The sequence below is a fragment of the Gekko japonicus genome, unplaced genomic scaffold (assembly GCF_001447785.1).
Source record: "Gekko japonicus isolate JY-2015 unplaced genomic scaffold, Gekko_japonicus_V1.1 scaffold3273, whole genome shotgun sequence".
Classification (NCBI taxonomy): Eukaryota; Metazoa; Chordata; class Lepidosauria; order Squamata; family Gekkonidae; genus Gekko; species Gekko japonicus.
Window position 1 is genome coordinate 67,767 of NW_015163187.1, and position 15,155 is coordinate 82,921.

Genomic DNA, 15,155 nt, shown 5'->3' on the forward strand with positions numbered 1-15,155 from the left:
CTAGCCTTTTTATGCTGCCAAATGAATTGTCTCATGATTTTATTTAAATCTTCAAAGAAATTCTGCTTTTTTAATATCGGTATACTTTGGGCTAGAAATAAAACTCTTGGCCAAAATACACTCGCCACCTAAACAGGGTCGGGGAGGGATATTCAGATGGGCCTTCAGGGCTAGGTGATCTGACCATGGTACAGCCGAAGCTGTAATCCGGTCCAGTGTTACCCCAGCCACGAAGATCAAATTGAGTGTGTGTCCAGCCTGATGAGTCGGGGTCGTTACAAGTTGGGAGAGTCCGAGCGCCACCATGGATAACACCAGGTCCGCTGCCAGCATGCAGGTCGCATCATCGGCATGGAAGTTGAAGTCACCCAAGACAATAAGCCTAGGGTGCTCCAGCGCCCAGCCTGCTATGGCCTCCAGCAGGGACGGTAGGCCATTGGCTGGAGCGGTAGGTGGTCGGTACACCAGCCAAATAGCAACACTCTCCCTGGCTTCCCACACCAGGCCAACACACTCAATGCCCGTGATTTCCAGCGGTGGGAACGCCCTGAAGGAGTAAGCCTCCCGAATGAACATCGCCACTCCGTCCCCCCACCCCTTAGTCTGAGATTGGTGAAGGACTGAGAACCCAGGGGGGGAGCTGGGAGAGAGCAAAGGTCTCCCCGTCCCGCACCCAGGTCTTGGTCACGCAAGCCAGGTCTAGCCTCTGCTCCTGCAGGAAGTCCCATAGGACCATGATCTTATTATTTACAGACCTGGCATTGCACAGCACCATTGTCGGAGAGGGGTTATCCATCCTAGCCCCACCACTGGCCACCTTCGGGATGGGTCGTAGGCTGGAAGGACACCGAGCCAACTTATTTCTCAGTGCCCTTCCCTTAGCTCTTGGCCTCGACCCACCGCTATACTTTCCTTGCCCCATGAGCACCGGGATCTGTTGAGGAGACATTACCATACCAGCTGCCTTCGCCAAGCCTCAGACTGCCAATAACAATAGAATGCACCCTGAGTATAATCAAGTGGAAGTCCACTGTTTTCACAAAACAATCTAATTCCAAATTGTGGGTAGTCAATCTGCCTAACCTACACTAATACAGTACTATCATAAACTAAGCAACAGCTAACAATGTTCCCCGATTAATAAGATGTAAAATCACAGCCCCTCCCACCAATTTCATCATCATGAATTAAACTATAACATCCAGTCCCGGGACAGAGCCTCCCCCCCATATACCAAAGCGATGTTCCTGGGGCTTCTCCAATTCCCCGTCTGCAGGTACCAATGTGAAGATCCCAGGGCTTCTCCCCAGTGTAGCCAGCCCGATGTTCCTAGGGCTCTTCCGGCTCCGCGCTGCAGAGGGCGAAGCACACCACCGTCTCCAGTGATCAGAACCGCCGCTGTTACACTCATCCACTGGGGGCACTCTGCTCTCTGGTCTCCTCTCACACACCGCCCCGCCAAACTCAGATCGCAAGTCAGGCATGGGAAATGACAGGCATAGAAAATGACACACTCTCCAGTCCGACGTTGGGCCCTCCGATCTTACATCTCCTGGCAGCTGCCGCAGTCCTGGGGCGGCTGTCATCCGCAGATCGTCCCCAGAGCCACAGCTGCTCATCGGCCTCTGTTGCTCCCGGCTCACGACTAGTCGTTGAAGCACCCGCAGCGTCTCCTGCCGCCCAAGGGAAAGCCAAGGGAGGGTAAACTTAGCCGTGTAGACATCTTCTTGCTCATTTTTTGGCCATCTTGGATACTTGCTTGCATTGGCCAAACAACTCTGCCTGCGGTGACTCAGGAGTAGAGCCACTTTGGATTACTGGACCTTCCATCTGAGAATGGGTAATATCTTGTAACTTGGAACCAATGTAATACAGTTTTTAAAAAGGTAAAGGTTCCCTTGCTCGAAAAGCAGTCGAATCCAACTCTAGGGTTGTGGTGCTCATCTCCATTTCAAAGCCGAAGAGCCAGCGCTGTCCGAAGACGTTTCAGTGGTCATGTGGCTGGCATGACTAAACACCAAGGTGCACTGTAATGTATTGAAATGATTACATGAATCACCTCATAGGACTCCCATGTTAAGCTTCGAGCCAGACCAGGGCTCCTCTGAGCGAACTTCCTATTGGTCGCTTCGTAACAGCGACCAATCAGAACGATACCATTCCCTAGGAGGGAAAGACTCCCATTGGTCTTTATTCTAGCAATCTCATTGGTTGTTATTTGTAAATAGGCGTGGCTACATTAGCCCGGTTATGTTTAAAAGGAGCATAAGCTCCCACTGTTTTCTGTTCTGGTTTCTTACTGAGTTGAGTGCTTGTTCGTTACTTCCAATAAAGCTGAATCACTTGCTGAATCACTCTAAGAGTCCTTTGTTAGCGCGATCTAACAATTGGCGACGAGGATGGGATGTTAGAGCAGGTAGGCAGCCCTGCGGACATCCACACTTCGGACTCGGAAGAAAGCGAGCAGAGCACAGCAGCCGATCCGGCGGAGGCGCCACCAGCTCCGGTGCCCAAGTCTCCCCCGATGGCTGGAAGCCAGAAGTTCGAGTGCTTCGAACCCTCCTCAGAAGACTGGGACTCCTACCTATCCAGGTTCGAGTTCCACCTGGAGACGCATTTACAAGCGGAACCAGGCCGGAGGCGAGACCATCGCAGATTTCGTGGCGGCCCTTCGCAAAGCCGCACGGCCATGTAATTTCCACAACGTGGAGGAAGCCCTCAGAGACCGTCTCGTCTGCGGTCTCAAAGATGAAAGGCTGCAACAGAGGCTGTTCGCCCGCACCACCCTGACCTGGGCAGTGGCCTACGAAGAGGCCGTGGCCGCGGAAGCAGCGGAGAAGTCCACGAAGGAGGTCCGCCAGCGGGTGGCAGAGCCCAGTATACACGCTCAACGAGACAGCGAGGGCGAAGACGCGGATGATGACGTCAACGCGGTTCGAGGCAAGCGGACCCCAGCGAAGACTACCAACGTCAAGCCTTGCTCCGGTTGTGGCGGGAAGCACCAGCGCGGCTCCTGTTGGGCTCGTGATGTCGACTGCAGAGCGTGTGGGCGGCGTGGTCATCTGGCCAGAGTCTGCAGATCAGCGAAGAAGGATCCCTCAACTAACAACCGGTCAGCGCAGAGGGGCACTCCAGTCAGCACCCAAGGCAAGACCCGTTCCTCAGCATCGGAAGCAAGCTGCCAGTTGACGGCGACCTTGTCGAGCGCATCGGCCGTAAATCGCACCAGCAGCCAGGGCAAGATCACCGTGACTCCACTCCTCGACGGCCGACCCTGTACAATGGAGGTGGACTCAGGATCGTCCGTGACGGTGATTTCTGCCGCGTCCTGGCGCCAGTTGTTCCCGAACCGAAGCCGGCGGCGGCTCCAGCCTGCGGGAACCAGAGTGTCCGACTTCCAGGGCAACCGAATTCCCTTGGCCGGACGGGACTCTGTTACTGTTGAGTATAAGGGGAAATGTGTTAAACTGTCATTCCTGATTGCAGAGGGAGACCGGGTTAACCTGCTAGGGTTAGATTGGTTTGAGCCATTGGGCATCGGTATTTCTGGGATTAACAGGATGTCTGAAAATAAATGGGGCATGCTGTACGACCTGTTCCCTGATGTATTTGCCGAAGGGTTGGGAAGGTACAAGGGCCCCCCGGTTGCGTTTGACTTAGATCCGTCAGTCAAACCTATTAGGTTGAAGTATCGGAAAGTACCTGTGTCTCTCAAACATAAGGTGGAAAAAGAGATTGACAAACTAGTTGAGCAAGGGGTTTTAGAGCCAGTACCATACAGCAAATGGGAGACCCCGATCGTAACCCCTGTCAAATCAGATGGGTCCATACGACTATGCGCCGATTACAAATGTACGATTAACAAGGCGCTGCAGCAACATTCGTACCCGGTCCCGGTAATAAGCCACATTTTGGCTTCCCTGGGGGGTGGCAAGATTTTCGCCAAATTTGACCTGGCCCAGGCATACCAGCAGTTGCCTGTCACCCCGGAGGCTGCCGAGGCCCAAACAATTGTAACCCACCAAGGGGCTTTTAAAGTGAACAGGCTGCAATTCGGGGTCAACGTAGCACCTGGGATTTTTCAGGGCCTCATGGAACGTCTACTAAGGGGGGTACCTGGCACAGTGCCCTATTTTGACGACGTGCTGATTGCGGGCGGGTCTGAACAGGAACTACTGGACCGGGTTAAAGAGGTCCTCAGGCGTTTTCAAAATGCCGGCCTCAGAGTTAAGCGCTCAAAATGCACGCTCGGGGTGGAAAGTGTGGACTTCCTGGGGTTTCGCATTGACGCAGAGGGAGTCCACCCCACGGATGAGAAGGTATCTGCAATCCAAAACGCCCCCAGGCCGGTGAGTAAGAAGGAGCTCCAATCCTTTTTAGGACTCCTGAATTTTTATCATGCGTTTTTACCGCATAAGGCATCAGTGGCGGCCCCTTTGCACGCGCTTTTGCACAAGGAGGCAAAATGGAAGTGGGGGCAGGCCGAGGAAAAGGCTTTTGTGGGAGTCAAGGAGCTGCTGACATCTAATGCCGTACTCACGCATTATGATGAACACAAGCTCCTGGTGTTAGCTGCTGACGCTTCACCGTTTGGAGTAGGCGCAGTTTTAAGCCATCTGATGCCTGATGGGAGCGAAGCGCCTATCGCTTTTTATTCTAGATCACTATCTGCGGCAGAGCGGAACTATGCCCAGATAGACAAGGAGGGTCTGGCGTTGGTAGCGGCTGTCAAAAAGTTCCATGATTTTATTTTTGGCAGACGATTTTTGCTGGTCACTGACCACAAGCCGCTACTGGGGATTTTTGCGCCCGATAAGCAATTGCCAAACATCATGTCCCCACGCATGCTTAGATGGGCGATATTTTTGCAGGCTTATGATTTTGACTTAGAGCACCGGCCTGGGAAAGCGATTGGGCATGCGGATGCCCTCAGCCGGTGCCCGGTGCCGGACATTGGCGCAGACCCTGCCCCCGCCTGTGAGGTCTTGGCAATTGAGGAGCTTCCTCGACCCCCGGTATCATCCAGGGACATTGCAGCACACACGGCCAAGGATAGCGTGCTGTCCCGAGTATTAAACTGGGTTTGGAGGGGGTGGCCGGTTGGAAGCGTTGAACCGGAGTTCGGCCCTTACAAAAGCCGTCAAAATGAACTATCCATTTCTAAGGGCTGTGTATTATGGGGGAACAGGGTGGTGGTTCCTGACAAACTCAGGACGAGAGTGTTAGAGTCGCTGCACGAGGGTCACCCCGGTATGGTACACACCAAAGCGTTGGCCAGAGGGTATGTCTGGTGGCCGGGGCTGGACAAAGAGATCGAAGAATGGGTACGAGGGTGTCCCAAATGCCAGCAAGTCAGACCCGATCCCCCACAAGCTACACCCCAAGGCTGGGAGTCATCTGGTAAACCCTGGGCCAGATTGCATATAGATTTTGCTGGCCCTCTCCAAGGGCAAATGTTCCTAATTGTGGTGGACGCTATGTCCAAATGGCTGGAGGTCGTGCATATGAAATCGACCACATCACTTGCTGTGATCCATGCGCTCCGCCGACTTTTTGCCACCCACGGGTTGCCTGACGTCATCGTCAGTGACAACGGGCCTCAATTTGTGTCTGAGGAATTTAGGCTCTTCCTCACGAGTAATGGCATACGCCAAATGACTTCGGCCCCTTTCCATCCGGCATCTAATGGCCAAGCCGAACGGATGGTCAGGACGGCCAAAGAGGCCCTGGGTAAAATGGACGAAGGGGACTGGAGCCAGAGGCTGGGCTCCTTTCTTTTGCTGCAGCACACCACCCCCTGTAGTGCTACAGGCCGTAGTCCGGCCGAATTGTTAATGGGGCGGAGACTCACGACCCGTTTGAACCGTATGCACCCAGACCTATCAGAAGATCAGTCCGAGCGTACCACTGCGCAACCGAAGGTGCGCATGTTTGAAAAAGGGGACAAGGTTTTCGCACGAAATTATGCAAACGGGCACTTGTGGCTTCCTGGGGTTATATCCGACTCTGTGGGTACTCGAATGTATGTGGTGCAGTTGGCTGACGGTCGAATCTGGCGGCGCCACATAGATCAGTTAAGGAGACGTTGGGCTAGGGACAGCGCTGACTCTCCGACGGCTGAATCCCCTGATGTCGAGTGGACACCCCCAGAGCAGGCGGTGAGTACCGAAAGGCCCGGTACTGTCCCCGAGTCAGGGCAGAACCCTGTGTGCGGGGCTGAAATCCCAGTCGAGTCTGTGCCTGATCCAGGCTGTAGTGAACCCCACTCTGACCCACAACCTTGTCTGCCCATGGAGCCTGCACCGCTCCGCAGGTCCCAGCGTTCGCGGCAAATGCCGACTTATCTGAAGGACTATGAGTGTAAATACTGTTGGAATAACTGATGTACAAAGGTTGAGTGCATGTATGTAAATAATAAAACAATTGGGATGATGGCTTAACTTAGGGGGGAGGAATTGTAATGTATTGAAATGATTACATGAATCACCTCATAGGACTCCCATGTTAAGCTTCGAGCCAGACCAGGGCTCCTCTGAGCGAACTTCCTATTGGTCGCTTCGTAACAGCGACCAATCAGAACGATACCATTCCCTAGGAGGGAAAGACTCCCATTGGTTTTTATCCTAGCAATCTCATTGGTTGTTATTTATAAATAGGCGTGGCTACATTAGCCCGGTTATGTTTAAAAGGAGCATAAGCTCCCACTGTTTTCTGTTCTGGTTTCTTACTGAGTTGAGTGCTTGTTCGTTACTTCCAATAAAGCTGAATCACTTGCTGAATCACTCTAAGAGTCCTTTGTTAGCGCGATCTAACATGCACGGAACGCTGTTACCTTCCCACCAAAGTGGTACCTATTTATCTACTTGCAATTTCTTGCTTTCGAACTGCTAGGTTGGCAGGAGCTGGAACTAGAGATGGGAGCTCACTTCATCATGTGTCACCCGGGTCTCGAACTGCTGAACTACTGACCTTCCACAGCCTGCAGTTTAGCGTCTTAACCACTTGAGCCACCGCAGCTTTAGTTAGCCTTTAAATCTTTATATTTCTTATTTTTATCCTCACAGTCTTTTGTTCCTGTTTGAAGTAATCTTGCACCTTAATAAAATATATTTAAATTTACTTTTGTAGTTATTTGCGTTCACAGTCCTCAATCTAAATATAGTGCCTTGATTGGGAGACCATCTACCAGAGTAACTTGTCTTTTGTGAGACACTCCTTTTGTGAGCCTACCTTTCAGGGTGGACTTTCTAATTTAGACCCAGAAGGAATAGAAACTTTGCCCTTTGGCTTCTGACTATTGGGCTAGTTAAAGGGACTGGTGGCAGACTACTGGACTGGTATATGAACAGACTACTGGACTGGTATATGAACAGTCACACCCCAGGGTTTTGTAATTTTGTGTTGCACCCATGTAACAAAAGGCATTTAGCCCCGTGCTGGGCTAGGTGACCTTTTGACATGCCTCCTGCTATGATTTGACCTGCAGTGAAAGCTTTATGGAAATGCTGACAATTCTTAAAACCAAAAGCTCCATCCAAGTCAGAGGGTTGTAAGCCAGACAAGACCTGGCACAACATGAAAAAGGCAGAAACCCAAAGGATAAGATGGCTTTAAATGTTATGATGAGGTGTATAATGCAACCCTTAGGAGACAATGTGGCCTAGGGCCCTGACATTACAAGCAGATGCTCTGAATACTGGAACCCTTAGTCCACACAGCTGCCCTCGGGTACCCTGGAGTCATGATATTAAACTTGTCACTTTCAAATCCAGGGACACATATCACATAGTGAAAATGATGAAGTATAGCTGAAATGACATGCAAACAACCCCTAGCAGGAACAAACTGGCTGTGCTTGCAGTGCCATTTGAGGCGATTAGTAAAGCAGAGGGAGAATGCACAATGGAGGTAGGAACAGAGAAAATAAGAGCAAGAGAAAGAAAAGGTGGAAGGTATTATAAAATGCTGGACAGAGCAAAAGCAGCCTCTCTCTTTATTTCATGTTTATTTGATCTCTATTAATTCTAGTAGTATTTGTTGAAAACATAGGTTTGGGGGGGGGGGCTTTTGTTTAGCTGCTTCGTTTTTCCCCTTGCCTCACAACAGGATGTGGAGAGTTTTAAGGCCTGAAGAGTCAGCAAGTTGTTTGTTCCAACCATCTGTCACATTTTTCCTAGCAACAACTTGTCCTTCACTTCTCCTTGGTGAGGTATCTGAAGCAAAATCTGACTGTCAACCCTCTGTCACTTCTGTTTCTTCTTTTTCTCGTTTGCCACTGCCATCAACATTCCATACACAGACACATGACGTCTCTTCTCTGTCTGTTCTTTTGTTATGATGTACATGCTAATATTCTGGGTGTGTGTTCTGGAGAGAAACACAGAATATCAACCTTCTGAGAGAGAGCTCTTTCAGATATACTTGCTGGTATAATTTTGCCATACATTGGCCCCGGTCACATGGGAGGATTTGCCACGCGAAACAGATGGATTGAGGGCAGATTAAACCAGCACGATCAGATGCCAACATCTGGCAAGCATCACACACCCACTCCTAACCCGTAGCTTCTGGCCGAAGATGTGAATCTAAAAGAGACTAGTGAAAGGGCAGTACCTACCGGATGACGCACAGCACCGGCAGCCATGGGATCGCCGATGCGCGGTTATCCCATGGTATGCGTGGCAATGGTGAACTGCACATGCACACAACTGCTGCGGCTGGCCCTCCTCGCCCTTCTTAGCATCACTTCCCCTGTAGCATGTGATCACAGCTGCCGGCAGAAGCGCAGAGCCTCGGGGGACCTGTCTGATCCTGCTGCCGCGCTTCTGTTTGTTGCGGCTCTAAAAAGCCACACTTCCCCCGCGGCATTTCCCGCTCGTGTGACCGGGGCCATTAATTACAAAACCTGGTTGGTGTGTAACTTTGTGACTCTTGCTTAGTTCTATAATTTGTCCACACCCTGCTTCCTAGATTGCAAGAAGTTCTGGAGAGTTATTTTTCACTGCATCTGTACAATATCTAAAAAAAATTGCTCTGGTCTGACAGGAGTCGACTACAAAATAAACTCATTAGAAAATTTTGTACCTGGCAGTTCTACAGATGTTAATTTTTTAACTGGTAGATCAATCAACTCAATCTTTAGCTGATTAATAAGTGGTAATCAATATCAGTGAGAGCAAATTTAAATCACTTGCAAGTGCTGAAAGTTAAGAGCACATTTTATTTTTGGAGGCAATTTTAATTTGGCCATATTTTATTACTAGAATTAGAAAATGTCCAAAAAATGTGAAAGTTGGACTATTCTTCTAATAATGAAGCACTTACCTGATAATTGTAAGCCCTATCAAAATAAGGTGGAATGCTGAGATTTTAAAATAAATAAAGTGGGAGCTCTTGATACTAATCTTAAATTACCTTACTATTCACTCAGCATCTTAAAAGAACACCTTCACTGACATTTTGTTAATATGCAAATGTATTTAAACATAAATTATTAATCAACAAATTTAAAGCGGATGATTAATCAATTAAATTCTTTAATCATATTCTAAGAATGAAGCTGCAATCCTATGCACACTTACTTAGGAGTCAGTCCCCCTGGACTCAAGCAGGTTTATTTAGGCCTCGGTCACACGGAGAATTTGCTGCGTGAAAGGCACGAATGTCAGGCGGATTTTTGGGCCGTGATCACACCGCAACATCTGGGAAGCATAGCGCACCCGTGGCCAACCCGTGGCGTCCCGCTGAAGATGCGGAGTTTAAAAGTACCAAGGAAAGTGCACTAGTATCCGGAAAATGCGCGGCACAGGCAGGCAGGCGTCTGATCGCGGGACCGCTGTGTTTTTCATAAACGCATGCGCACAAACACAAAACTGAAAGCAGTGCTGTTCTGTGGAACTGCGCATGCGCACAAACATGAAACGCTTGTGTGATTGCACCGCGCCACTTCTTTGCCATGCTGCAGCATTGCCGTGTCATCGCCAGCTAACCGCCTAAGCACAGAGACTCGGGGGACCATGTGATCGGGCTACCACACTTTATTTTGCTCTGGGGCAAACAGCCACGCCTCCCCCACACACACGTTATCTGGCCCGTGTGACCGGTGCCGTAGCTATTTATTTAGTTTTGTCTGCCATTCCTTTCCACTATTAGTATCCAAGGATGCTGACAAAACATTTAAAAAAACATATAAAACAAATTTGTGTACTACTCAATTAAGACAGTTTAAGTCAGAGCTAACAACAACAACAATAATAAAGCCCACAAACCATCCATAGCCAGGGAAAAACACTTAAGGAGAAAAGGGGACCCAAGCAAACTAAACCATCTTTGCCTGACTCCTGAACGATACGATGGTAGCATAGGGTTGCCAGCTCTGGGTTGGAAAACACCTTGGAGATTTTATGGGATGGAGCCTGGGGAGGAGACAGGCCCTCAGCTGGGCACAATTCCACGTAGAGCCCCCACCCTCTGAAGCCGCCGTTTTCTCCAGGGGGGACTGTCTGTGGCTGTCTGGAGATCAGTTGTAATAGCGGGAGATCTCCAGGTGCTGCCTGGAGGTTGGCAACCCTAAGCAGGATAATTTCCCCTGGCAGAGTTTTCTGAGAAAATTGTTATTTATTTAACAGCAGACATGCATAGAACTGGATCCCACAGATTACTGTGTGTGAAACTCTTACCCTAAATTGAGCTGGAATCAATTTTTAAATGAATTCTTCAGGACTCACTGTCTTAAGCAAATTTAATAGCACTACTTAGCATTTATATTGCAGTTTCAGAGTTCAAAGTGCTTCAAATACAGAAATCCACACTGTAAGACAGCCCAAGAATTTTCCCTGTGAAATTTTGCATCTCAAAACATAGTTGAATTAAGAATATGGGATTGGATCCAGCCATCTTTTTTATTCAGTCTTGCCCAATTCCTGTCATTACTACAGCCCCCATCCCACATGTGTTTAGTAAATACAGATCCATGATCCCTGGGAGTTCAGAAAACCCTGTTGCTGTCACTAGTCTCTGGTCTGTGTTGCCACCAATGTTCCGTCTAAGCTCTTAACTGTTGTGAGCAGAAATCCTAATTTGTGAACAGTGTTCCCTCTAAGATCTTCTTCTTCTTCTTCTTCTTAATGAATGGACTGACTTCACCCCAGATATTTTGCTCAAGGGTTTGGAGGCCATAGCTGGGTGGTTAAAACAGAGTTGGTTGAAATTAAATGCATCAAAGACGGTGGTCCTGTGCCTGAGCCAAGGGGGACTAGGACTGAAGATCCAATTCCCAACTCTTGATGGAGTACTGTTAATACCAGCGCCTACAGCTTGGGTGTGACTTTGGATGTCTCCTTATCTGTGGAGGCCCAGATCACAAATGTTGCCAGATCAACATTTTTCCACCTTCACCAGATCAGGCAATTGGTCCCCTATCTCTCCTTCCTCGACCTAGCACTGGGATCCATGCAATAGTAATCTCCAGGTTAGATTACTGTAACTTGCTCTATGCAGGGCTACCCTTGAGACTGATCCAGAAACTCCAGCTGGTCCAGAATACAGCAGCACATGTGCTTACAGGAACACCACTAAGTGCACATATACAACTGGTGCCCTGCCAGCTGCACTGTCTCCCAACTGAATACCGGGTCAAGTTCAAGGTATTGGTCTTAATATTCAAAGCCCTATGCAGTCTGGGACCAACATATCTACAGGATCTACGTCCCTCATAGATGTTCCCAGCCCTAAAGATGTCTGCTTAGCCTCAACCAGAGCTACAGCCTTTTTGCCTCTGGCACCAGCCTGGTGGAACTCTCTCCCTACTGAGATCCGGGATCTGCAGGACTTAATGCAGTTCCGCAGGGCCTGCAAAATGGAGATGTTCTGCCAGGCCTATGGTTGAGGTGGCAGAGACCTTCTTATAGTGGTCTCCCCTGTATTGCATTGTTGTCATCTGCATGTCTTTCATCCACCTGTTCCTCCCAGTATCAGTTGCCATCCACCTGCAAGCATGCAGGGAGCCTGCACAGGAACAGATGGAGAGGGAGATAGATTGGTTGAACGGTGCCATTGGGCATTATCACTGATATTGTTGATTGTTTTTAATATGATTGGGTTTTAATTATTGTTATATTTTAAATGTTGAATTATGTATTAATTGTTGTAACCCGCCCTGAGCCTGCTAGCAGGGGAGGGCGGGCTAGAAGCCAAATAAACAAACGGTGGCCACCAGCAACTTGGAGAGTATCCCCTACTAAATGGAATCACACACTTGAGCCCTCTGTACTTATGTTGCTGCTGTGAGGCTTCATCTAGTTGCCATACTTATTGCTTTGCTCCTATAAACTAGTCTGGAGATTATCTATTGCAACTGCATACTTTCAAGCTACCACACTCCAGGGATAGTGAGATTACCCAGTGCCCCTTCCCATTACTGCACTTCAGAAAGCAGGACCAAATAGGCACAGAGGCCAATCAGATGGCTCTTTAGATCCACACGAGGCATGATTGCCTCACGGACATAAAGGTAATGTTCAGACACAAACATCTGGGAAATGTCCCTCATCCGTGGGCATCCCGTTTTGTCATGCTTCGGAGCCGTATTTAAAAGATAGCACTTTAAATCTGGGGTTTTCGGTTACCTGCGGGACAACTGTGGACTTTCACCCGTCTGATCGTTCCACCAGTGCGCAATCCTCCCGTTGGGGTGGTCTGACATCAGACCATCCCAAGCGGGCAACATTTTAAAAAATCTCTACACATGCGTGAATCAACAAGGACACACCGTGACACCTATGCGCATGTGCAAAAAGTTTTTTTAAAAACCACTGTGCGCCTCCTTTAACAAGGATGCGCTGTGATGCCTATGCGCATGTGCAAAAAGTTTTTTTAAAAAAAACCCACCCCTCATGCCTCCTTCAGTGGAAGCTGTCTAGACAATCCACAATGGAGGCGGCATGCGGTAAGGCAATTCACCAGGGGGATGTCTGGTCGTTCTACGATGGATTAAAAAGATCAGGATAAAATTCAAACTGGCATAATGGCGAGATTAGCTGCTCATCTGAAAGCACCCACAGTGTGTTTCTAGAGATGAGACAGAGTGTTCTACATATAAGGAAATCTAACACATAAATTTAAAAAAGTATGATGTGTTCAAGCTTTCAAAATGAGCAAGGTTACAAAGAAAAGGTGAAAACGTGCAATCCCCTTTCCTTAAATTCAGTACTTATCCTAAATGATGTTTACATAAGCATGGCTGGCATTACTTGAAGCTGCAGAAGTTTACAGTCCAACACTACCTTAGTTCTCCAGGTTCAGACTTCTTCTCATTGTGTCTTGCCATATGGACAAGATGGAGTCCCTAGGTAAAGGTTTAGTCCTTTGTGGCTAGTGCCCATCCATGGAGAAGAACACGATGGAAGAGAATTTCTTCTGTGTGTCCAGATAATTTCTAATCTTTCTTTGGGACAGTCTCTCCCCCCCGGTCATTCAGGCCTTCCTGCTTCAAGAGGAAAGGTTTTCTATATAGCCATTTGTCTCTTAGTGGTCTCTGCCCTTTTAGACATGAGATTCTAGCAAGGTGTGAGATGATAAACCACTGTCTTACTTCAGCCAGAGCCATTAACATATGTAAGCTCCCAAATACACTGGTCTTGGGGCTTGGTGGCTCATCCCACAGCCTCCTCCTTTCCACCTGCTTCTATTTTCCAGCTAGATTCCAACTCACGCACAGAGTGCAGGCACAATGGATGAAGGGCATTTCTGCACACCCAACATAGCCTTTTGGTCTTTGTTCCTTGTCACAGGCCTTTTCTACCAGCAGGGGAGACCAGATTTGTTTTAAATGGCAAACCTTCCCCTCAATTATAAGATGTTCCTATGGTAGTGTCAGCTAGCTGCCATAGACGACTGGGAGGCAGTTGGTTCCCCCCCCTTCTCCCCTGGCATCTGCGCATGCCCTATCTTCAAACGCTTACCCCATGCCACTGATCAAAGACCTATTAGCAGAGGTGGCCAAGGGAAAAGTTTTTTCCAAGTTAGACCTCCGGGATGCGTACTGCCGGGTGCGCATCAAGGAGGGAGATGAGTCCATATCCCTATTAAACACAGACTACAAAATCTTTGCATCAATATTAGCAGGAAGACTCAAAAAGGTGTTGGTACAGATTATACATCAAGACCAAACCGGCTTTTTACCTAGGAGATATATGAGGAACAATCTGAGGATAATTATAGATGTCCTAGAATTTTATGAAGAACATCCAGAGAAAGAGGTATTGTTAATGTTCCTTGATGCGGAAAAAGCTTTCGACAAACTATCCTGGGACTTCCTACTGCAAAAACTGAATATCGCCGATTGTGGTCAAGAATTTTATTCAATGATCAAAACTATATATAAAAGGCAATACGTGAAAGTAATAATAAATGGAGATGTGACAGAGGTGATAGAAATACAGAAAGGAACTAGACAGGGATGTCCGCTATCACCTCTACTCTTTGTTTACGCGATAGAAACACTCAATGAGGAGATAAGACAAAATAAACAAATAGAGGGCTTAAAAGTAAAAAGTGAAGAGTTTAAACTACAGGCTTTCGCTGATGATTTGGTGTTTATAATAGAAAACCCGAAAACATCGCTAGGCGAATTAATGGAGACAATTAAAAACTACGGCCAGGTAGCAGGGCTAAAAATTAATTATAAAAAAATCCAAAATTATCATAAAAAACTGCCACCCAAACACATTAGAAATAATTCAAGAATTGTCCAAGATGGAAGTCGTTAAAAAAGTAAAGTATCTGGGAATTAATATATCTAACAAGTGTAACTCATTAGTAGAGGAAAACTACTACAAGCTATTGAAAGAGATTAAGATGGACTTACAGAAATGGAACAACATCCCACTATCTTTTATGGGTAGAATAGCTTTGGTAAAGATGAACGTGTTACCAAGGTTTTTGTTTTTGGCACAAAACATACCAGTGCTAAAGAAACAGGCTTTCTTTGAAGAATTGAATAAATTCACTAGAGAATTTATCTGGCAACACAAGAAACCCAGAATAAAATGGAAAGTACTCCAGGATAGCAAGGATAGAGGAGGAATGAGTGTACCCAACTGGTATATATACTATCAAGCGGCCGCCCTAGTATGGATAAAAGAATGGGTAACATT

General features: G+C 47.8%; 1 protein-coding gene across 1 annotated transcript; it reads left to right on the forward strand.

The window, feature by feature from the left end:
• Nucleotides 1–5,033: 5,033 nt before the first annotated feature.
• Nucleotides 5,034–5,885, forward strand: LOC107106902 (uncharacterized protein K02A2.6-like; the record flags this gene model as incomplete). The annotated part of the gene is made up of 2 exons (XM_015407117.1): nt 5,034–5,737; nt 5,840–5,885. Coding segments are annotated over 2 exons (750 nt in total), but the record flags the coding sequence as incomplete, so codon positions are not given.
• Nucleotides 5,886–15,155: the final 9,270 nt, after the last annotated feature.